The sequence below is a fragment of the Mytilus edulis genome, chromosome 6 (assembly GCF_963676685.1).
Source record: "Mytilus edulis chromosome 6, xbMytEdul2.2, whole genome shotgun sequence".
NCBI lineage: Eukaryota > Metazoa > Mollusca > Bivalvia > Mytilida > Mytilidae > Mytilus > Mytilus edulis.
In genome coordinates, this window is record NC_092349.1 from 53,568,013 (window position 1) to 53,593,678 (window position 25,666).

The 25,666-nt window shown below is 32.8% G+C and overlaps 2 protein-coding genes across 2 annotated transcripts in view; one reads left to right on the forward strand and one right to left on the reverse strand.

The window, feature by feature from the left end:
• Window positions 1-1,568: 1,568 nt before the first annotated feature.
• LOC139526480 (uncharacterized) overlaps window positions 1,569-25,666 on the reverse strand; it is a 63,102-nt gene continuing 39,004 nt past the window's right edge. The window contains exons 6-9 of the mRNA XM_071321631.1: window positions 16,827-16,919; window positions 13,766-13,990; window positions 2,197-2,457; window positions 1,569-1,579 (exon numbers count right to left, since the gene is read on the reverse strand). Coding sequence (XP_071177732.1) covers window positions 1,569-1,579; window positions 2,197-2,457; window positions 13,766-13,990; window positions 16,827-16,919 — 590 coding nt within the window. The remainder of the gene's footprint in view (window positions 1,580-2,196; window positions 2,458-13,765; window positions 13,991-16,826; window positions 16,920-25,666) is intronic.
• Window positions 23,661-24,591, forward strand: LOC139526127 (uncharacterized). The gene has a single exon (XM_071321268.1). It carries the CDS (start codon window positions 23,696-23,698, stop codon window positions 24,467-24,469), a length of 774 nt encoding a protein of 257 aa, XP_071177369.1. The 5' UTR covers window positions 23,661-23,695; the 3' UTR covers window positions 24,470-24,591.

The following is a 25,666-nucleotide window of genomic DNA, read 5'->3' on the forward strand; positions in this document are numbered from 1 at the left end:
TATAATGTTTTACTTCAATAAATTGTTATTTGGATGGGGAGTTGTCTCATTGACATGCTTAACACATCTTCCTATATCTACTAAAAAAAATATGATTCTCATGCAATTTGTTCTAAATACCTTTTATAAAGGATCTCATAATTTCTAATTTACGTTAGTACTGGAAAGTTGTTGTAACGATTACAGAACAGAAAACTTTAAAACTAAATTCAAAAAGGTTAGTTTTGGTCAATGTAGTATTATGTTTTTATGATGTATTGAGGATAAACAATATTTTCATTCATTAAATTACAGGTATGAACTAGAACTGTCATTTTTAAAGTCTATATATACCTTTTTTCTTATTCAAGTTTTCTGTAAAAACCGAGACCATTTGTCTAAATACACGGACGATTTCACAGTTGCTCTCGAAAAAAAAAACGGACAATAATACACACTGAACTTTTGGTTTAAATACAAGGAAATAGTGCTTCTTTGTTGATCGAAACATGTGAAGTATTCAATATAAGATGGATAGTAATGTAAAAAACTATTATAATTACGAAATAGCAGTGAATTGACCTTATCGCATGTGTTATTACTCGAGAAAAAAACCGAACTACACTCGAAAAAAAATGGACCGAATCACTCGAAAAGCCTAGAGCCTAGCCGGACATTGTACCTACCGTAAAACTATACATGAAATATTCACAATTTGAATTTTGAATTTATTAATACCAAGGACATTGACCGAAACATGCCATGTTAAAATATATTAGAGCATCCTGGATTTTGTTTTATAAAACACGTTCACTGCAGTTTGAACATGTTTTTTCAGAATACACTTTTATTTTACTAGTTAGTTTTTTAACACATTTATATATTGTCATGTAATGTTAATTTAAGGAGACACAGATATGCAAAATGCTTCTACATGTATGAAATAAGGGTATTTTATAGGACAATATGGTACATGGCACCGTCTGCGCAAGGATAATTAACGTGCGATGAGAGTATAACTTTCTCAGATGTAATATCTACATTCTGACTAAAATTGGCTGCAAATTCATACATTCAACATAGTAAAAGGACGCCCTGCTTTTGCAAAACGTAAATTACACGAATGCCGAACTGCGACGACAATTCAAGAATTTAAAGTCCTTAATGAAATGACAAAATGTAAAAGCCCAAACACATACAATAAATGGATATCAATTGTATTATTCTTGACAGGGAACAGGATAAGCGGATTAAACCTGATTTTTTAGCTAGCTAACCTTGCCACTTGTATGACAATCTAATACAATTCCGTTATTTTACAACGATGCGTAAACAAAACAAACAGAAATACTAGGTAAAAATATAGAAATAATATAGGTACAACCTTGTGTTATAATCATAGTCACTACTAAATCAAACACATATATCAAAAAAGAAATATAAAGTCTTATAGACAAAGCGCAATAGTACAAACGAAATGCAAGACTACCAAATATTATGATACCACAATACCACTGGATGTTTTAGTACTGATCTATGTAAAGTTGATATTACTACAAAAAATAGACTAGACAGTTTGGGTATTTATTTCAAAGACGAACTAAAAATTGATATAACACGTTATTAACATGATAAATAAACGGCATTAACTAGAATCTATACTTTTAAAAAGACTGTCGTGTTATATCTGTGAAAAAGAACATTCATCAACAAGGTCTTGGTATCTTCCGATGAAATCTTAAAACAAACGAGACGTGCTTTAACATACCCTGGTTCCTCAACTTTCGATGCAGTCATTTGTGACCATTAAGTGTTTTTATTCTTGTCGTAGGAAAGAGACCAGAAGTCACAAGTAAGACATATTTTCTTTGAACATTGACTTCCATACTGGTTACTCAGTTAATCTGACAAAATTTTATATTGTACAAGTAATCGTTTGAGTAAAAAAAGGCATTAGTAGTAAAATGTTCAATAGTCATAAATCGATTGATCTGAAACAAATCCGGTTTTCAAACCAAAATTGGAGGAAACACATCAATTCTAACAGGAAATAAAAAAGAACAACAGAAATACTACACTGCTACAAAACTAATCGCCAACATACACATAAACGGACTATGAGATAACAAGTGCCATATTTCTATTTAACAACATTAATTGTAATTCTTTTTATTCCAATGAAAGTGATTCTTATTCTATTATATAAACATGTCTTACCTTCATTAGATATAATGCTTTCGTCAGCGTTGTCAGTTATATCTTCAGATATATTTGCAACAATAATATAGATGGCATCTGGATTTAACAATGTCCAATTTGTGAGATAGAAATCTCTCTGGTCGGTGAAGTCCCACAGACAACATTCTAACAAACCGTCATCAATATGTTTCTTGTGTGTTTTTCTAATTTTCTTAAGACAAGTGTCCATGCTTTTTCCCTCCGGTATCCGCTTCCCAGTGCTTTGTCTTTTTAATACATCTACAATATGGGTTTAAAACAATTATTTTTGGCAAAAAGACAACCTTATAAAAGATATGACATATATCAATTATGATCTCTTCATTCAAAACGAAGGGTTATAAATTTACATATACAACTGGCAAATAGAATTGCAACACCTGATTTTTTCAATTAGACAAATTTCAAACCTAACATGTACGTGTACCATTTTTTTCTCTCTAAAATATGGTTAAATGTTCATAGTTTTGGGGTGAATCTGGTCTTTTTAAAGCTGATAGACATGTTAAACACTGAAAAATGTAATTTAATTATACAAAATTTTATTGTTAAAAAGACATTATTTTTTTAGAACAAATGCACTGTTTGCAACTATTGGTCTACGCGATTCCAATTCCATCGGACAACTTCGAATGGATGTCAAACACACCAATTTTGGTCCATTTTGTCAAGTTAAAACCGGAAATTTCAATATTATGTATAACTTCCGTTCACACTGATCACTGCTTCTTGCAGCCTTCTCATATCACCATATACGTATTTGTTGTTGTTTTAACTGTTGCCATTCATGGTGCAGTGCAAGATTTTGCACAGGTGTTGTAATTTTTCGCACTTTTCGACCGATTGTGTCCTAAATGTGCTCTAACGGGTTTGAATCTAGATACGCTCTTACAGCCCGCAATCGATGAGATCGTGCATTATCGTCCATGAAAACGCCCTTGTCCTCAACGGGTGATTGTCAAAATGCGGCACTACACTTGCCTCAAGGATTTCCTGATGGTATCTTTGGCCATTAAAGTTACCACGAACAGTTTTCAGGTCCAACTTGTAGTCATAAGACACGCATCCGACTGTCTAAACAATGTTCCTTCAGCACTGCGGTATTTTGCTACCGCTAAAGACGAACTCCGTGACATGCAACAAAAATCTGCTTTCGTCGGACCAATACACCCTTCTCAAAGATACTAAATTCCAGCGACGACGAGCTAAACACCAACGTAACCGTTCAGCTTTGTGCCAATGGCCTTTTCATGGGTCTTCGGGAACCGTATCCTGCCCTTTTGAGTCGATTTCTCAGAGAGTGCACTATATGAAAACCACTGTCTTTTCAATACTGCACTGTTAATGAAGTGGTTTCTTTGAATTATTTGGCTAAGAGCTCTTTTTTTCACGATCAGAAGTTACTGAAGGTATTCTAGATCTGGGAACGTCCTTCACATAATTTTTATTTTTATGTTTAATTACAGTTCTGCTGATGCTTGAATGGTGGTGGCCCACGCCTCGGGCAATCTGCCTTAACGACATTCCAGCGTCCGCATGCCAATAATTTGCCATCTGACATCAGTAGAAAGTTGAGGAGGACCCATTTCATAAGTTTTCAACAAACAAATTACATACATCATACATTTTGACCCGTACCTTAAACTTGACTTTTGAAAGGTTTAAGTGAGGGTCACGCACGGACAGCACATGGGGTAATGCATAGGCGAAAAATAATTAATTTAAGGTGAGTTCGACTCCAAACTTTTTTTACTAGGATTGTCAGTCTACATTTAAATGGTTGGTGGTTATTTTCGGGCACTCGCTTTCTCCACATATAAAATGTATTCTCCTTTTTCGCATCCATCTAGGATATTAACATACAAAATGTATATTACGGATTACAAATGTGTCGAGGTTTCTGATTGGATAACAACACAGAGATGTCAGTATATATTCAGGAAACTGCCGGGGTATATACGACGTTTTTATCCCCAATTGGAACCTCAAAAACGTCATCATAACACCGGTTACTATGTGACGTAGTCATAAGCTATCAGACTGTCAGAGGTTCACAGAGGGAAAATAATGACGTGCTTTAGTCAATAATACATTTTTGATACAAAATCACGCAATTAACACTTTTAATACTTTATTTTGATGTTAAAGTGTTATTATAAATTAGTACATACACGATAAAATTATGTTCACAGAAAATTAGAAAATCCTTCACGTATGCCGAATATATCAGGTTGGGTTTTTCAATATATATGTGTTGTCAATAAATACCTGCACTGGAAAATAACATTAAGTCAGGGGTAATCCGTAATATATGTGTAATTCAGGTCTCAGAAAGGGTATATACTGTGACATTCCCGGCTTAGGGCTTATATCCCCTTCGCCTTCGTCTCAGGGGATATAAACTCTAAGCCGGGAATGTCACAGTATATACCCTGTCTGAGACCTGAATATATTATATTGTAAGTATTTATAAGGATCTCCCATGCACCTTTTGTCAAAAGCTATATATCTGTTTATTGTGTATTGTCTATCTTCTGAGCGCACATTCATGTGCATAATGTTTAGCAAGTCAAGGAGTATGTATTTTGGCATATTAGTATTTGTAAGCTATACATTTTCCATATCATGTATATAGTGTAACGCATTTTCGTATACATGACAGTTACAGTTCATGCTTGCAAAACACAAGTTTGTCTTGTTTGTATAGGAGAACAACGTGAAGCGTTCATTTTTACAATTATACATAACCTATATAATGTTATAATATATGGTACCATATTGTTTTTTATATGGACTTTCTTACACTAGAAAGGAGGAGCCTTATGCAGAAAACTATTAAGAACTATAACATTATAAACATATAGGGCATGACAATCACTAAAGAGACTGACATATGTTAATGCTATCACTTACGTGTTCATAAAAAAATGCGTGTGTTGAAGTTTACACGGAACAAATCTGATTGCATCAGTTAAACTATATGAGAAATTGTTATATTACATTACAAATATGATATTCATTTTAACTATATTGACGATGATATACTTATCATGTAGCTCAAATACAAGATGATATCCCTGTTAGTATATATTTTCCTTCAATAATAATATAGTATAGTTATGTTATAATAATCCATATATAAATACTGACTTATATACAGTATAAATATTGATATACATGTTTTATTTTTTTTGGTGTATAGTTGAAACTGAAAATAAAAAAAAATCCATTTCTCATAATAGATTTGATCATTCCAGATTAAATTCTTTTAAGTAAATACATGTCTACCAAACTTACCTTTTCAAATAACCTTTTTTTCCCCAAAATCATAAAAAAAAATCATAGACTTCTTAAGGGTTACAAAAATTAAAGTTTGAGTTCATGTTTATTTTCTGTTGTTTTAATAACTGTTTGTCTAGGAGAATGAAGGTGTAAAACATTACGTTTCAATGTGCATATTTTCTTTTCATTATCGGTTTTTATCAATATATATTTTTCCATATATTGAGCTTCAATTTGTACATTTTCATATTTTAATATTCTGTGCCACTTACATGTATCATGGCACTTGTTTTGTCATATTTTAATAACATTGTATACATTTGCTTTTTATCATTTTTTTTCTTTCTAGTTCATGTTTGCAATTATTCATTTCATTTACATACATTGAGTTATTTGTTAAAGGGGCACTAGCTGTAAAATTTACGGTCACGGACTCAAATTTTCATATTTCGTTTATAACAATGTAAAACATTTATCCAAACTATCAAAAGTTTGAAATAAACAGTTTACAGAGCATAGGGTCCATTATATGTAGTTTCGTTTCGTGTGAATTTTAGTCTAGACTCCATCTAATTTAATATCGAGTTGGCCTCAGATGACCATGTAAGCGATTTAAACATAAATATACTAATGATTAGATATAAATAGATTTAGCCAACACGTGCATTTGAAATTTTATAGGTCTGTTTAATTTTATTTTATAATTTAAAAATACATGTCTGTCGTCGTTTTTACGTGTAGAAGAAAGTCTTTTAGTGGATCGAATCAGTCATCACTTTCAATGTTGACATTCCTTTTCTTTAAATAAACAGTACACGTACAAAACATGCTTTGTCCATCTCTAGTTAAGGGGTTAAATTGAAGTTCGAGTGAATACGGATGTAATGAGGTCTACTTATTCACTGTCATTATCAATATTATTTAGCCTAATTTGACGAACTTGATCCATTTTGTCTGCTAAAAGCGAATTACTATTTCACTTTTATTATTGATTGAACAAAAACAAATCATACTTTAAATTTGTATGCATCTCGAAGCTAGTGCCCCTTTAAAACTCTTTTTCTTACGCTCTTCATTTGATATTTTAAACCATTTGTTTCTGGAATGCTATTCCCTAATTTTTAGATGTCTGCTATCTAATTCAATTACCTTTTTAGTTTTTAAAAGTTTCAAAGATGATATGCTTTATGAAAAAGAGTCTTTGTGACTTTTAAAAACTTAACAGGTAATCAGTTTATACAAGTGGTATGACCGTGTATTCATTTTTTTATTTGTATTTTGACATTTGATCAACTGATTTCTTAACGGACACGTTTGCAGTTACTTGGATATTTAGTTTTAGTTTGTGTTTTGTTGAACCATACTTTAATCATATCATGTAAAAATTATGTAGTTCTTTTAAGTTAGTTTTTGGTATAAAGGATACATAGAATTATTCATGTTTAAATTTAATTTGGTCATCATTTATTGAAATAAAATGTTGGTATTTACATCGACAGAAATCTATCGCAGGTGATACTCTTTAACTCTACTTTCCGCTATATAGATTATGTTCTTTCACTAAATAATTCAAAATGTTGAACGCATCTATCCAATCGAACTATAGATAAAAGATAGAACAGATACAGTTAAGTCGGCCTCATATCTTGACTTACATCCGTAATTGTATTTCCTATCATGATGTTTTTCGATAGAGAGTTGCTGCTCACAAGAAAGCTATTAAACCAAGAGTTCCAAATGGTGTAGTAGAAATCATCCCTTCGTAAATTTTACGGTCGCCACCACGAGTTGGTTAACCATTATGGAATAACCGTTTCACAGATGATATCGGACATGTTCTTTACGTCGTAACTTCAATCCCCTTCCCTTTCATGAATGTGACCTACCGAGTTAGACTATTTACCTAATTTGTTATAACATAAGCAACGCGACGGGTGCCACATGTGGAGCAGGATCTGCTTACTCTTCCGGTGCACCTGAGATCACCCTTAGTTTTTGATGGGGTTCCTGTTGCTTATTCATTAGTTTTCTATGTTGTGTCATGTGCACTTTTGTATGTCTTTTTCACTTTTAGCCATGGAGTTGTCAGTTTGTTTTCAATTTTTTGAGTTTGACTTCTCTCTGGTATCTTTCGTCCCTCTTTTATCTTCAAACGTTCTATATTTGTATCCATATTTACAATTTTTCGCCATCGTCGTAGTTTTTTACAGTGCGTTTAACTTTTTCTGTCTTATTATTCTTTGAAGTTCATGAGTTTGGTTTTTATGATTGTTGCCTAAAGTTTAAGCTGTTGCAAAAAATGTATTATTAGGAATAACTTAAAAGTTACTAACTGTTATCATTCCTATCACGGAGAATTTTGTTTTTGTTAGTTAAATATTAATTTTGCAGACTTTTCTAGCTATTTCTCATTCTATATGGTCTGAAATATCATTAACATTTTTTTAGAATGAGAAAACCGATAATGTGTTTAATTATGGTTTGTGCCTAGAATGTTTTTTTAGTAATACATTTACATGTAGAGAAAGAGAAATATAACATTTTGTATCAATTTGAATTCCCAAACCATCTTTTCTTAAACAAGAGAAAATATCCAAAGAACAGCCAAAGTTCCAAATAATCGGACACAAACTTGAAAAAGACTGAATACTTCATTAGTAGTAGTCTTAGACATGTTAGATGCAAAAGTGTTTAATCAGTTGGTATTGGTTTTGAATTAACTGTCAGTAACTGAGAATACACTCAAATCTTTACTTGTTATGAGGAGGTATATGTACGCATGCGCATGTACGTCCCCTATGAGGTTTACGTAGATACATTTTTATTTCTATCCATCTGATGCGTTAAGAATTTTATGATTTGTTTTGATGTTGTAGAGCAAAACCACTGTTCCAGGTTAGAATAGGGTTCGCACAATCAAACTAGTTTGTTTCATTCACATTCTGTATGTGCCTGTCCAAGCGAGGTGCCTGTTATTCAGTAGTTCTTGTTTGTTGCTTAGTAACTATTGATTTTTATTTTCTCACTTTTCGTACATAAATCAGGCTGATAATTTTCACGATTTCACGATTAGATTGTTTAACACTTGTGATTACTATGCGGGATGTGGTTTGATAATTGTATAAGGCCGCGTACGTTGAGATATACCTTTAGTTTAGTTCTGTGTTGTTTTTTTTTTATACATAAACGTTTCATACCACATCTTCTTTTTATGATTATTGAACAGCAAGGATATTAACAACTCTAACGAATGACCAAGTGACATGAACACCAGCAGATCGAGGATCGTGAGATCTTATTCCATATACAGCAACATAATATAAGTTATATAGTTAGAATATAAGTTATATTATTATACCTTACATATATTTCAAACAATTCTATTGGGTGAAACGTAATCACGTGACATGGAATAATTCAGTTAATTTTTATTCAACTGCAAGGAAGGACGAATAACCCTAAAAATTTACACGAGCGGTGAATAACCCTAAACATTTACACCAGCGGTGAATAACCCTATTATTCACCGGTGAATAACCTTTTGAGTTTGTTGATTTGTACTTGAGTTACCTCCCATGAAAATGACGTCACAGACGTAAATAAACAAAATGGCAGCGTTCACGTTACACCTATGTAAGCCCATCGAAAGACGAGGAAATAAGGCATTGGACATGAAAAGAGCTGAGAGTGCCAGCAGCCGATAATATCTCTTATAAAGGGCCATCAATATTTTACAAAAAGATTCTACTTTTGTTGTAAATTCGAGAAATTCGAACACAAATGTATTTTCAAACGTCAGTCTGTGTGTTATGTTAAAAATATAGACACTATAGTGAGTGTTCGAAATGCCCTTCCACTGTTAGTTCGGTATAATAAAACAATTATGGCCCCTTAAAATCGATGAATATCGAAAATTGTCAACCCTTAAAAGTTATTTCACTTCGGGCTGCGCCCTCAGTGAAATAACCTTCTCATGTTGACAATTTTGGATATTCACCTTTTCAACGGGCCATAATTGTATATAGTTCGCTATTGAACCCCTACGGATCCATAAAGGGTCAGTAATAATCCATATGGGGTAAGGCCAGTCCTTAGAGGGTAATTAGTTAACAGTATAACGCTGGACCTTTTCTGCTGCGTTTTGTTGAAAAATAAACAACGAAACACACCAACATTATTAGATGACGTCACCAGTAACAGTAGATGTGACGTCATGAACCGCCTATGAAATTAACAACCCACTACGGATCAATAGGGGTCAGTATGTGACGGCTTTGAATCAATCAAAACGTGATAATTTACCGGCGTTGCGATAAGTGTTGATCATTACGTTGGAAGTTCTCATATAGTGTTCAAGGTTTGCGAAAAGGGAAGGCATCATAGGTACAACTGTTAAACATATTGGTTGCAGTGGACACAATTGACTTATAGGTACCCTACTATGGTAGAAACAATAAAATAAGATTGCGAAAAAACATTATGGGAACCACAAGCTTCGAAGTTTATTTCATATAAATGTCTTTCTTACCGTGAGTACAACGTCGAACCGCATTAGTACAAAACAAATAACTTTTGTCATATGGAAAATTACGAACACCATGAATTGAACAGATGATAATTACCCTCTGCACCTATGTTTATATCTAACTTGTGTTAGTTTGTGGTTATTAATTGTCTTCTACATAAAAAAATGATCGACAGTTTTATCATTTCTTGCTGTTAGGGTATAATCATTTGTACTTTACATTTAGACGGTCGATTGAAAACAAACCGTTACAACGAAATAGTTGATTTCAGCTTTGAAATTTCGATCTTTTCGTTTCTATATATATATAGTAACATTCCAGCAGCGCCTTAATATATAGAGAGGACATTTTGTACATGTATATATCCCCAATAAATACAATATTTCCGGGCTTATATTTTATATAATGATTTCATTGATCGAAGGTTGCTGTTCAAAGTCCCGTTTAAATTTTTACGAATGTGACCCGTTGAACTAGACATGTTACCTGGTTTTGACTATTCTGTGCAACACGACATGTATCATATGTGGTGCGATATCTGCATATCCTTTGGAGCACGTGAGATCACCCCAGTTTTGGTTGGATTCATATTGCTTAGTTTTAAGTTTTCTATGTTGGGTTTTATATACTATTTGTATTGTGTATCTTTTTATTGTTGAACCATAGCATTGTCTGTATAGTTTGACATATGAGTTTCAATTAACCTCTATTATGTTATATTTAGCAGCTCTTTCGAATGTTGTTTCAAGTTAGACTTTTTTATATCTCTTTCTTATGGGCTTGTATTATATTTTACTTCCGGTTTATATAATCCGTTCATCCTATTTGACTATTTAAAATTCAAGGGTCTAACCAAAGTTAAATTAAATGGCCTTCCAAATACTTTTTGAGCCCTAACATCACTGAAGTGACATTGATTGTTGAATTCCGGATATGGTGTGTGTAAAACATTTAGCACCTCATGTTGTGGTTTACCATCTTTGCCGCAAGTTTATTGTATTCTACTTGGTATTAGATTAATATAGAGATCCATTTTGTTACACCCTGTGATTAATGTATTTGGCAATCGTCAATGACAGTCAGCAGGGTTTAAGAACATCTGTTGTTCGACCTGTTAGTCAAATGCGTTTTGTTACAAAATATTTTTCACTCTTTTGGTCTTTTAGAAAATGTTATCTGTGCTGTATTTGAACCCTTTTACAACGAAATTTGTTATATGCCCACGTATAAAATTTGCGGTTTTTATCCAACGCTAGCATAGCCGTGAACGTCGTTTTCAATTTAGAATTGCTTATTAATATATATATATATATATATATATATATATATATATATATATAACTCGTCTAAACATCAACCCAACAATGTTAGATCTGTAAATTTGCTTTCGCAAATTTTTGGTTCTTCCCTCGCCGGGATTCGAACCCATGCTGCTGTGATATCGTGACACCAAATCGCCTGCACTGCAGCCGTCCCGCTAGACCACACGACCACCTGGGCTCTCAAATAAAAGAGCTTTCGGTGGGCATGTGTTACCTTTCCACGTCAGTTTTAATCTAGCGGCGTACTACAGTACATGATATATAAGGCATGAAGATGTTATTGTTACAGATCAGCTGAATTATCTATAGTAAAGGATCCTACAAATTAATGTAAGATACAGTCACAGAAAATAATTATATTCATAAGTACGTCTGAGTCAGTGACAACCCTACAACAGATGTATCCATCGGATCGCCATCAATGATGGTGATACATGGCTGTGTACATAATGTATATACAACTCGTCTAAACATCAACCCAACAATGTTAGATCTGTAAATTTGCTATATATATATACAACTCGTATAAACATCAACCCAACAATGTTAGATCTGTAAATTTGCTTTCGCAAATTTTTGGTTCTTCCCTCGCCGGGATTCGAACAATATATATATATATATATATATATAATTCGTCGAAATAATAATCCAACAATGTTATATCAGTTACGCAAAGCTTTATTCTTCCATAGCCGGGATTCGAATTCATGCTTCTAAGATATTGTTGCACCAAGTCGCATTGTACTATGCCCGGCGCGCGCAAGAAAACCTGGCAAATTACAATTTAGCGCCGTAAAACAAGACATTTATATGAGGCAAGAAGATGGAAAAGTAAACATCACCTAAATTATATATCGTAAAGGACCTTTCAAAATTATATAGGATGCAGTCATAGAAATACGTATATTATAAGAACATTTGAATCGGTGACACCTCTACGAAAATTGTTATTCATCTGTTTATATTACAAGTAGTGTTGTCAACGGTTAACCGGTTAACCGGTTAATCGGTCGAACGACCGAATACCGAATACCAAAAACGCTAACCGGTTAACCGGACTTTTTTTCAATTTCGATAGATTTGTTATAAATTCGTGTTGAAAATCAAATCATTAAATAGTTATGTTTTATTTAAAAATTGTCGTCGTGGTAATTAGTTTGACAGATCAATTGTCCAGTATATTGATTGCTATTGTTAATCCTAAAAACATAAAATTAATTAGAGTTCGGGGAAGGATCTTTAAGAAACATAATTAGTAAACATGTTTTTTTAACAGTAACTGTAAATCAGTAATGAGATTTAAATTTACTAATTACTTCATTATTTCGTTTTCGATCTAATATTGTGTAAACCTACATTTAAATGTGCAACCTCAGTAGTTAGTCTAACTTTCAATTCAAAAATTGTGGAATGCATACCCATGTGAATGTACTCAATGTATACGTGAAAGTACGAGTAACATTCTTAATGAAAAAAGCAAACACAGTGAAGAAACAGGTCGTACAGCATGTACAATGACCTATAGTTGTTAATTTCTGCGTCATTTTGGTCTCTTGTGAAGAATTGTCTCATTGGCAATCATAACACATCTTCTTTTTTATAATCAATCATTTCAAATTGAAACACATCCCATTATTTTCGGAGACAACAAGAGAAAAGGAAAGAATAATATGTTTCAGACATTTGACATATTTAATTCTACGAGATTAAGATTTTTTTTGGGATTTTTTAATCTGAAGTTGGTACAAACGCTAAATTTGATACGGTTTATTTGATTATTAAAAGTCAAACTTCGCCAGGAATCCTCACAGAAAAGCCTTATAATGCTAAAGGAAAAACTTCAATTCTAAAAGCGTATTTATGACTTTGATGAACGGTTGTCAAATTGACACTCATACCAAATCTTATATCTATATGTAGGGTTCTATTGAAAAGGCTTTCAAACACCAACTTAAATTACCGGCTAACCGGTTAATCCGTCGAACGATTATCCGAGTAACCGCTTAGGCAAAAGTGTACGATTTGACAACACTAATTACAAGTGATGGCAATACAAGGCTAAACAGAAATATTGTATATATAATTGGTCTACCAACAGCCAAACACTTTGTATTCTTTTATCATATATTAAGCATTACAATATATTTTGTTGAAATATATGTTTACTATGTGAGTTAGGGGGAAGAAATCAAGGTGATTTTAATAAAAATACATGTGTACGCCATCATCACAATTTATGATATATTTTTCGACGAATACTACAGAAACACAATGAAATTTGATAGAAAATTGCTTATAAATCTCGTAAAGAAAGAAAAAAAAAAACTACATTTTTAGTGTCTTATGATTTTTTACTACTGAAATAAAGACAATGCCATCAATTGAAATTTTAATTTAAAATAACTATGTGTAACATACCTTTACCAACAATCCATTCATAATCATGTTTCCTAATATGAAATCTGTTCACACTATATACTCCATCACTGACTACTACATCACTTGAGTTTTGTCCAAGTAAGTTTCTTACAAGACTAGAATTGTCCCCAGTGTCTCTTCCAATTACATTAATTCTGACATAACGTCTGTTAATTGTTTTTGGCTTAGTGTTTTTAATATGCTGTGAATTCTCTTGTGTCATACCTTTAAAAAAAATGAAATATTTATGGAGGTGAGCATCAAAAATTGATAATAAGCATGCATCTTGTAACTATCCTCCTAATATATAGACTGACACAATCAAATTTACGCATTGTGAAAGCGGTATGTGGATGAGAAATAAAAAAAGTAATATCAATCTGAAACTAGTGATAAACGAAGTTACTTTGTATGCTATAATTTGTGCGTTTGTATATACACAAGCATAAGTAAAGCAACGTTGATGATTTCATATTTAGCCACAAAATAACACAGTTTTGAATACTATTAGCACTTGAATATATTCAACATTTAATATAACCAACACATATGAACAAAGAGACTTCATTTACACATGTTAATTTCTTTATAACATAGTATCATGTAAAATACTTTTTCAAGCGTAAACATACCAATGGAATAGAAAAGAACATTTCGAAGTTGGTTGCACATGGCGTATTTCATAAGTAGAATTGAGCTGAACATATAATTCAGTGTGAGATGGTAAGTTATCGAAACCTGGATTAAGCCTTATACCAGATACATAATAAAAATATGTTTCAAAGAACCAGTGTGCACAAATTATAACTTCATACGTTTCTACAAAAAAAAATGTGGTATGATTGCCAATAGTACAACTCTCCACAAGAGACCACCTGACACAGAAATGAATTTTAGGTGTAATACCACCAAATCATGGTACGTCACACCGGTTGTATACGAAAGTAGGTCTAAAAAAATATTCCCTTGAATTTGACAGTTAACGAAAATTAACTCTGCATTTCAATGCACTTAAATTGTTCTGAATCATAAACATGTATGTTGGATGTCTGAAAGCATCATTCCTTTTTATTTGATGGTCTTATAACATATTTTGGGAAGTTAACGTTACATAGTTACCAAAGCTAGTATCCAGTAAATAACAGTTTAAAATTTGGGTTGTTTACTTCCTGTGATGGTTACTTTCTTATATGCAATGAATTGTAGTGTGACATTATAACTGTAGCGCTGGAAATGATTAAACTTTATTCATGCAAAGTGTTTCTGTGGTTGAAATAAAGGTAAATACTGTACATTTAAAAAAAAATGCCAATTTAACAAAGACTAATAGGGGAAAATCAATGGAGGTATTGCACCTATTAAGGGAAACTACATGTGCACTCATGCTCTTATTGTACTTTAATTTTTAAAAAATATTACTAAACTAGTTCATACATTGTAAACATGGACTATTCGGAATGGATTGAGACACAGAAAGCACGTTTGAGGTAAAATTGCCTTGAAATGGGGGTTTTCGGGTGTTTGCTAAGTCAAATGTGTAGACAGACGAAGCTGTATACTGTTTATTGTGTCAAATTTTAAATCTTCCTTACAGTTTTGTTTATACAACATGTGAATTTTCATTTCAGTGTTAAACATGTTCTGAAGAGCATTCTTTTGAAAAATCTTATATGTGAATTGGTCAGCAGATGACACTTCAGCTTTGAGGTATGTATCAACTAATGTCATTTTTTTTTTATGTTTTGGCCGCAAAAGTTTACAATTTGCCATTGTGCCGTCTGAATTTTGCACTGACAAAACATCATCTAAACACTTATTTGCCCTGGATTTATGCACATCAAAATCCAGTCTCACATACTTCAACTTTATGATTTTTACCAATTTAATTTTTTTACCAGCTTCTAAGGGACATAACCCTTTTTAAAAACATTTTGAGGTATTTTTTTATTACTCTTTCTCCCCATTTTCTAATGTAAAATACAAGAAAGTTGACTTTTTGTGTTAATCTATTAGAATATACTGTTATAAGTAAATAAAAAGACTATGATACCAGTAACAATAAATGATTGACTAAAAGGGAACCGTTATTTGTCACACTAGGGGAACAGACCAAAAACTCAAGTAACACATAAGGGCTTATAGAAACTTCCGTGGAGACTGTCAACATGTATGGAGACAGTTCTTTCAGCTAACACTTTAATTATTGATTTAACATTTCATATTCCATTTATTGGGAAAATAATCACATTTGTTTTCTTTTTTAGACAAAAGATATCAAGTTTTGATGAAAAAGAAGGAAGAAGGACAAATGGACCATAATAGACCAAAACAGACCTTTAAATGAACTGTAAAAGGTGGAATAAAATTGTTTGTCATCTTAAAGTTGTCTTTTGTATTCTATTTAATTGTTTGAATGCATAGAGCATGAGTATATGATCAGATATTAGTTAACACTGCATTTTATAATGATACACTGAAAAGAGGATTTTTCGAAGAAATTAGACTGAAATCGCCGTAGGATATGGCCTTACATTATAGTGAATTTCTCTGAAACTATAGCTCTGTCTGAGACAAAACTTGACAGTTATGCTTCAAATAACTTGCAACTGGAGGGAACACAATTACATTAAGTTAATTTTACATTTAGTTGTTCTTTATAATTGGCCTACAACAATCAGCAAAGTACATACCCCATAGACAGCTATAAAGGCCCCGAAATAACAAAGGTAAAACAATGCAAACTAGAAAAACTAACGGCCTTATTAATGTATAAACCAGGTAACACATCCACAAACGTTTTGATTATAAAACAAATCGAAGTTATGACAAATAAAATCAAATGTATTAACAAAAATCGTAGGGCAACTAATGTTGCACTGAAAAAACTGTTTACTAAATAAACTTTTACGTGACAAGATTGATAGACATAATCAAAGACCAGATAATAAAATGGTTACAGATACGCATGTCAACGAGTGATATTTTGTTAGAAATGTTTGAGGCCAAAAATATACCTGATCAAACAAAGAACAAAAAAGTCTTAAGGTTTTTAGAAACTTACCGTATAATTTGAATAAATAAACAACACTAATCAAACAAACTATGGTCATTAATATTGTGATAGCCCATCTGCAATGCTGCCGATGTGTATTTCCTAAAATAAAAATAATTTAATTATAGTTTTACATTTAAAATGTTGAATATAATTGTAACGTTGCAATTCATTATATTTTGGATCTAATTAAATGTTAATGATTTAATCATATAGCATAGCATCTTATCCTGACTCTCACCTGTCCAGTACGATATCTATGTGTAATTGACTCATCTTTGAAATATTCCTTCAGTCTGTATTTAGTACTGTATTAAGTCAGGAATCTGATGTGCAGTGGTTGTCGTGTGTTAATGTAGTTCATACGTGTTTATCAGTTCTCGTTTTCTATCTGGATTTAGTCGAGGATTATGCCAGGCAATGGGCTAAGCGCGAGAGGGAAGACGTAAACACTCTTTCCGAATGGATTAAGACAGTGAGGTCGTTGATACAAATCAGAATTAGAAAACTAAATGGGTCTATCTTTCATCTTGCAATAGTACTAAAACATTGGACTTTTCTACACTTTTTTTTTACACAAATATTCCACATTCCAAACTAAAAGACAAATTGAAAGATTTGGTGTTGTTTTGTTTCATAAAAAGAAAATGGCCAACGTTGATACAACTATCTTGTTTTAGGGAGGGAGAAACCCTACTTTGTAAAGGATCACTCTGATACAAATAAAAAAAATCTCTGAAACTGACATGATCAAGATGCTTGATTTCTTGATTGGCAACATATTTGTTACTTTCGGAGGACGCGTTTCTCAACAGACTGTCGGCATTCCAATGGAAACAAATTGTGCCTCTCTTGTCGACTTGTTTCGTTATTATTATGAAGTTGACTTCATACAGGAACTTCTTAGGAATAAAGATAAGAAGTTAGCAATATCTTTTAACTCTACTTTCCGCTATATAGATGATGTTCTTTCAATAAATAATTCAAAATTTGGTGACTATGTTGAACTCATCTATCCCATCGACTTAGAGATGAAGGATACAACAGGTACAGTTAAGTCTGCCTCATATCTTGACTTACATCTAGAAATTGACAATGAGGACCGGTTGAAAACAAAACTTTACGACAAAAGAGACGATTCACCTTTCCAATTGTGAACTTTCCATTTCTTAGTAGCAACATTCCAGCAGCACCCGCATGAGGTGCATATAGTTCCCAATTGATACGATATTCCCCTCCTTGCATTTCCTATCATGATTTTCTTGATAGAGGGTTGCTGCTCACAAGGAACCTATTAAACCAAGAGTTCAAAATTGTGAAGTTGAAATCATCACTTCGTAAATTTTACGGCCGCCATCATGAGTTGGTTAACCGTTATGGAATAACCGTTTCACAAATTATATCGGATATGTTCCTTACGTCGTAATGTCAATCCCTTTTCATGAATGTGACCTACAGAATTAGACTATTTACCGGATTTGTAATCACATAAGCAACACGACGGGTGCCACATATTGAGCAGGATCTGCTTACCCTACCACAGCACCTGAGGTCACCCCTAGTTTTCGGTGGAGTTCGTGTGTCATGTGTACTATTGTTTGTCTGTTTGTCTTTTTCATTTTTATCCATGGCGTTGTCAGTTCATTTTTTGATTGATGAGATTGCCTATCCCTCTAGTATCTTTCGTCACTCTTCTATATAGATTAGACCGTTGTCTTTCCCGTTTAATTGGTTTCACACTGTCTAGTAATTTGTGGGGGCTTTTTTATAGCTTGTTGTTCGATGTAAGCCTATGCTCCATGTTGAATACCGTACCTTGACCTATAGTGGCTTACTTTTATAAATTGTGACTTGGATGTAGAGTTGTCTCATCGAGACTCATACCACATCTTCCTATATCTATAGCTGGTTTGAACAAATTGCTGATTGAACACTATAGCGGACAAGAAATATCAATACCTTATTGTTTGAGATGTTCTAGTATACAATTTGCAATAGTACATGTACATACTCAATGAAGTACACCTCAATAAAGTATGGCCAAAATAAAGTAAATGCGTTGCTTAGTATATGTAATGATTAGGCTGTTTTTATCTCAGTCTGGAATAAATATACATGTAGTTATCATGTTTGATACACAATATCAATGTTTATCTCCACACTGCGGATTCATTGTATGTTCGTGGTACCGTTGTTAGTGGATTAAAAAAGATGTATATCTGTTTGGATAATTTTGTTGATACATAAAATGTTAATGCAGATCTCAAACGGTACGTCTATGTGTACGTCAACATATGGAGCAACCTAAACGTATCCATAGTAAATATTTTTCAACCTAAAACAAATGTAAGATATCTGCTACAAACACAAATGTGCCGTTTAGTAGAATTGAAATCTTTATTTTTATAACATTAAGTTTATAAGTGTTGAGTTAAATCATGTGAGTGTGTATTTGGATGTGCACTACTTTTACAAAACTATATATCCGTGGTGATCATCTCCAATGCTGATGCTTATTATGAATAGATAAATGTAGGTAAAATATATATAAAAAAATCATGCGAAATATTTCAACACATGTAAACGTTTTATTCTTAAATATTTCCTGTATACAATTTCATACCTCGACTATGTAATAGGCTATCGGATCTTATATTGTAAAAAGAAATGAGCCATCTATACATGGGTAATATAAGGCTTGACAGTAGACCAATGGTTATTTTGCATTTACAAATACTTTCAAAAAATGAATACATAATTTTAGAAATTACTTTTTACCTATACATGTACTTCATTATAGTAAGTTATCGAGAAGGCATCCATACAACACTTTTATATAATTTTTTTATTTATGTATATTCTAATACAATCTATCATTCTATAGTCTTATAAAATAAAACATAAACAACACATAAATTCGTTGAAAGATCATGTTATTATGATTATATATCTTGTTGTATAAATTGCCATTATCAATTAATTTAATTTTGTCTTATCATAATGTCTATGCATTTGAATTGAGGAACATATATATTTTTGATAATTTTGAAGTTATATTTCCAGAATATATATATACTAGAACATACCCGCGAAATCGCGGGCATATAAAGCTTGTGAACTGTTGTAGGATGATTTTTTGTTAAAGATATTATGTATGGAGAATTACATAAAAGGTATCTCCCTTTTTCCAAAGTCCGATATTTGTTTCCTTTCTGTTAAATTCAATTATATTCGTGTTTCTTCTGGCCTACGACCACAATTATTCTTCTTATTTGCTACATTGCATCGTTTGGTAAAAGTAAAATCAAATTAAAAATTTGCACCGTTTCAAACATGAAATAAATGTAACTGTTTATATATAGACCATTATTAGTCTAAAAAATATGCTTCTATGACAATCAATCAGTGCTTTTTTGAGAGCCGTATTAACATACCAATTGTAGAATTTGAATCATGTATAAATGACTTATACCGACTAAGGCTAATTTGAGGGGATGTCGAGGGATTCTTATCCCGAAATCCCGTGCTTAAAACCATGAAATCCCGAGATGCAGAATTTAAAGAAATTCATATTCCGAAATCGAAAAATATTTTCCCTGATACCGTAAGGATCAACCCCCTAATCCCGAGCTTATACACCCGATCCCGACGCCCTGAAAAAGGTCCTGCCTCCCTCTAATCTCTACCCTACTTTCATTTTTGCCAAATGACTATTTTCCCTTTTAACCATAAATTTTTATGCCCCAATTATGGGCACTATTTTTTCTAGTCTGTGCATCCGTGCGTTCGGTCGTCCGTCCGTCCGTCTCGTCCGTCTGTCCCACTTCAGGTAAACAATTTTGGTCGAGGTAGTTTTAGATGAAGTGGAGCACGTTTTACTTATTTTAATATATATGCAAGTGATTTGACCCCTTAAATAGTAAACATTTCAAAGAAAACAGTAAACAGAATCAGGGACTTTCTATACTAACATAGAAATGGTCTGACAGAATACAGAGAGTCTCTATATATTAAAGTAGTATCATCGTAGTTTACATGTAGATAAACCCGAACAATATTTGTCCTCTCTAGGAGGTATAATAGTTGTGATTTTTACGATCTAAAAACCATGATATGGAGAACGCTCTACGATTGGTAGTGCTTGTGTCGCATGTTTTACTTATTTTGATATAAATGCAACTGGTATGACCCCTTAAATAGTAAACATTTAAAAAAAAACAACAGTAGACAGAATACAGAGAGTCTCTATATATCAAAGTAGTATAATCGTAGTTTACATGTAGATAAACGCAAAAAAAAATTGTCCTCTTTAAGGAGGTATAATAGTTGTGGTTCTTGCGATCTAAACACCACGATATGGAGAACGCTCTGATTGGCTTATCTATTTTTCATTTTTGTTATCTATCAAACGATTGGTTGTATTTGTGCATGTTCTAAACCGGAAGTCTTATCTATGACTAAAAGTCAGTCTAATGACGGAATCATATACGGACTCTTTTTTTGTCGTTTTTCTCCCAAAATAACTCAATCTGAATAATCATAAGAATGGATGACAAATGCGACTATGCATGTTACCTATAGGACACAGAGGCATGATGATTGATTTATTGTGGAAGGAAGAGAAGCGACACACAAAATGAGGTCTTCTCGTTTAATAGTATAGATATTGGAAGAACAAAAAATTTGCGAAAGAAAATTTACAGATCTAACATTGTTGGGTTGATGTTCAGACGAGTTGTATATACATAATGTACACAACCATGTATCACCATCACTGCTATCACCATCACTGCTGGTGATCCGATGGATAAATATGGTGTAGAGCTGTCACTGGCTCAGACGTACTTATAAATATAATTATTTTCTGTGACTGTATCTTACATTAATTTGTAGGATTCTTTACTATAGATAATTTAGCTGATTTGTAAAAATAACATCTCCATGCCTTATATTTCATGTACTGTAGTACGACGCTAGATTAAAACTGACGTGGATAGGTAACACCCGGCCACCGACCGCTCAAGTTCATTTTTATGAAGCCCAGGTGGTCGTGTGGTCTAGCGGGACGGCTAAAGTGCAGGCGATTTGGTGTCACGATATCCTAGTAGCATGGGTTCGAATCCCGGCGAGGGAAGAACAAAAAATTTGTCTGCGCCAGTGTCAACTCTACAACATATTGATTGATCCATCGGATCAGAAGCAGTGATGGTGATACATGGCTGAGTACGTTATAGATATTTCATATCTTTTGGATAGTTTTATGGTGTTTCGTAAATTATACCATAGTTTCTGGTGAATCCCCCGGCAATAACCCCACGAGACGAATCGCAGCTTTCACTGTTGAAAAAGTATATTGCATCGTATTATAACTTTTTACTTTTACTTTTGTTTTTATAAAAATCTGCTTAATTTCCCCTTGTTGTGCCTAACAAATGAAACCCGCCCATTTTTTCTAAAACGCACGGACTTCAAAAACGGCGCGAATATCAGTTGGAAAAGAAAATTCGACAGTGATGGCAGCGTTCATTTTGGCCTCCGATAACATGGACAACGTTTTTGATCAAATTATGATGACAGATCTGGACGTAATTGATATGTTGTGTGACATTGACACAGATATAAGCCTGACACAATTATGTGCAGATATAAGAACAGACCAATTTCTAGGCGATGATGATGAAAATAACAGTCCATCACAGATTGCCGCCCAAGCAGAAAAAGAATTTTTCAAAACAGAAGATACTTTGGATATTAATTTTGATGTGCCTATTCCTAACCTTGATAATATTAGTTATTGGGACTTTCGTATTGATGCGATAGCGGATTTAAACAATTTTGTCAATGCCGAAGTCTCCACAGACGATGAAAATTCTAGATTCGGCAACCTGACAACAGAGGATGATATGAATGGGTTAATATCCGAGAATATCCCGAAAAACACCAAAAAGAGTACAAACTGGGCAAAGAATGTGTTCAACGCATGGAGAAATTATAAGACATCCCGAGGGGAAGGAATTCCAGAAATTGAGGAGTTTTCAGTTGTTGATGTTAATAAAGTGTTTTCCAGATTCATAGTAGAGGTTCGGAAAAAAAATGGAGACTTTTATCCACCAAAATCACTGTATCTCTTATCCGTCGGGCTATTGAGAAGTATCAGAGACGCTTGAATTAGCATGAACTTAATGGAAGAGAGAGATGATACATTTATAAGATTTAGAAGAGTACTTGATTCCCAGATGAAAAGTTTAACTGCAAAGGGTGAGTTATTTTTTTTCAAATGACAGCTCTTCAAACTCCATATGTGTTATTCTATTTTTTTTTTTATTATATACTAATTTTATGAAATGAATTTCACGAAGATTATTCCTAGAATTTAAATAAACCATGATACACGTTTTAATTTGAGACTAGTCCTATAATATATGCCTTCGCATTATATATTCACTATTCAAGGTTTAATTGATAATAAAGAAAAAAGAAAAATAGAAAAATCAGTAAATTTTCGTCAACACTTTTCTATGTATTGAGCCGATTACCAGAAACAAAAAACATTGAAAATTAAAATCTTTTATTAAATATTGTCAATTATTCTCCTCCAAAAAGGTTTGAAAAAACATACAGAAACCATTCTGTCCGTCCGTCCGTGTCACTATGTTTATTATGCATAACTATGTTCCTGTGACCTTTGTTTGGTCAACTTCGTATGCGGTGTAAAGGCTGGGATGGGGATGCCAATTTGGTACCTTTCTAAACACATTTTTTATTTTACCTTAGAATTTAAAATTATTCAAAAGAATAATAATATGAATTTAAATTTGATCGTTTTAGGCTATGGTATGACAACAAAGCATGCGGACCCTAATTAGCAAGAACAGGAAATGATGTTATGGAAAAAAGAAGTTGTTGGGTACGATTCGTCAGCGGCTCTTTTAAATGGTGTCTTCTTTTATGATTGCAAACTATTTGGGTTGCGTGGGAGAGATGAACACCATAGCTTGGATGCATCTCAGATTAATATAGGAACTGACGATAAAGGAAAGTATATTCAGTTCATAGAGACAAACAGTAGAACATTTAAAGGTGGGTTAAAGCAGAAAAATGTTGAGAACAAGAACATTAATCATTACACAAATGCGACCAGTGACAAGGATTTGTTTAAGCTATACGAGCTCTACATTGGACATTCTGAAATAAGTCCGGAGGGAAATTCAAAGTTCTATAAACGTCCACTACGTGATTCATTGAGATTCTCCAAACAAAACCTTGGCATCAACAAACTTGAAAACCTTATGAAAACCATGTGCATCAAAGCTGGACTCTCTGGCAACTTTACTAATCATAGCGGGAAGCGTACCTGTGCAACTACTATGTTCCAGTCAGGAATAGATGAGCAAACTATAATGTCGCGAACTGGCCACCGCAGTGTCCAGGGTGTTCGAAAATACAAAAGGCCTTCTGATGATCAGCTACGAGACATATCAAACGTTTTGGAGCCAAACTGTAAATCATCTAAAATTAAAACTGAGAACAATTCTTCTGACGGAAAGGAAAACGAAAAGTGCCATATTGTTGAACTTCAAAGTCAGAGTAAGAGTTGCGTACCATTCGGAGGATTTAACAACTGTAATGTTACCTTCAACATTGGGAAGTAAGAATGTAGTCGGTAAACGCGTTGTAAAAAATACTGGAAATACCGTTTTTTGTGTGTTTCAGTTTTAAATTTCAGTTGTGGAATCCTGAGATTATCTGATTTGTGACAGTTAAATTACTATTTCCGGAATATTGTTTTCTGATTAAAGTTTAAAAAAAACTTTACTTTAAGGGAGGTTGATGTGAAGTAATTCTCAATAAATCTTTTGTTTAATCTTTTTATGAATCTGTTATTAGGATACATACAATTATAGCAAAAGTAATATGTTTAGTTCTTGAGAAATAATTATGGTATAGTCTGTTGTTATCCTCAGATATTTTGTATTAAGTTAAACGTAAAAAATAATATTAAAAAGATCTTGTATGCTTGCCAAAGAGAAAAACTACATATCAGAGACAAAAATGCATAGAAACTATAGGTCACTATACAGCCTTCAACTATGAGCAATATCCATACTGCATAGCAAGTCTGCTGCTTCTCTATTCTGAAAAAGAATGTATTTTGTATGACAATTACGGTATTTTGCTAACAGTGCTTCGTCATATTTTGAGAATCTGAACATAGTACGGTAATTTATCTTGTCCTATCATTTCTAAAAATAGATCTAGTGAATTTCTTTGAAAGTCATGTTTTTCTTATTTGTATTCAATTTTGCCTTTTCATTCAGTTTTATGCACTACAAAAGTCTAAAAGTCTGAAAAGACCAGTTTTTGTCTTGATTTGCATGACCTTTTACTCGACATTCTCCAAAAGTATGACTTGTGTCTTAATTTTTCTTGACGAATTCTCATTTATATCAAATTTGTATGAAAATTACTTGACACATTCTTGACATTCTGAATATGGTCTTAAAATTTCTTGACAAATTCTCGACATTTAAATACTGTCTTGAAATTTCTCAACATGTTCTCGACATTCTTATTTTTTCTCAGTATGGCTTGACATATCCTTAACATTTTGAATTGTGTCTTTAATTTACTTGACAGTTCTGAGTTTAAACTAATGTTTAAAATAATTTAAATTTGGATGTGTTGATTTAAAACAATTTAAAATTGAGTTTTTAAATAATTACAAATTTTGATTCCTAGATCTTATAAATTAAATGATTAAAACCAATCATACTGTAGACATATTTTATTCTACATTCATAATATTAAATGTTTATATGGTAAAAAATTATTGTACCAAAATGTGGTTT

What these genes read in the sequence shown, in the direction of transcription:
- LOC139526127 (XM_071321268.1), top strand. Translation starts at nt 23,696, where the DNA reads ATGATGTTATGGAAAAAAGAAGTTGTTGGGTACGATTCGTCAGCGGCT.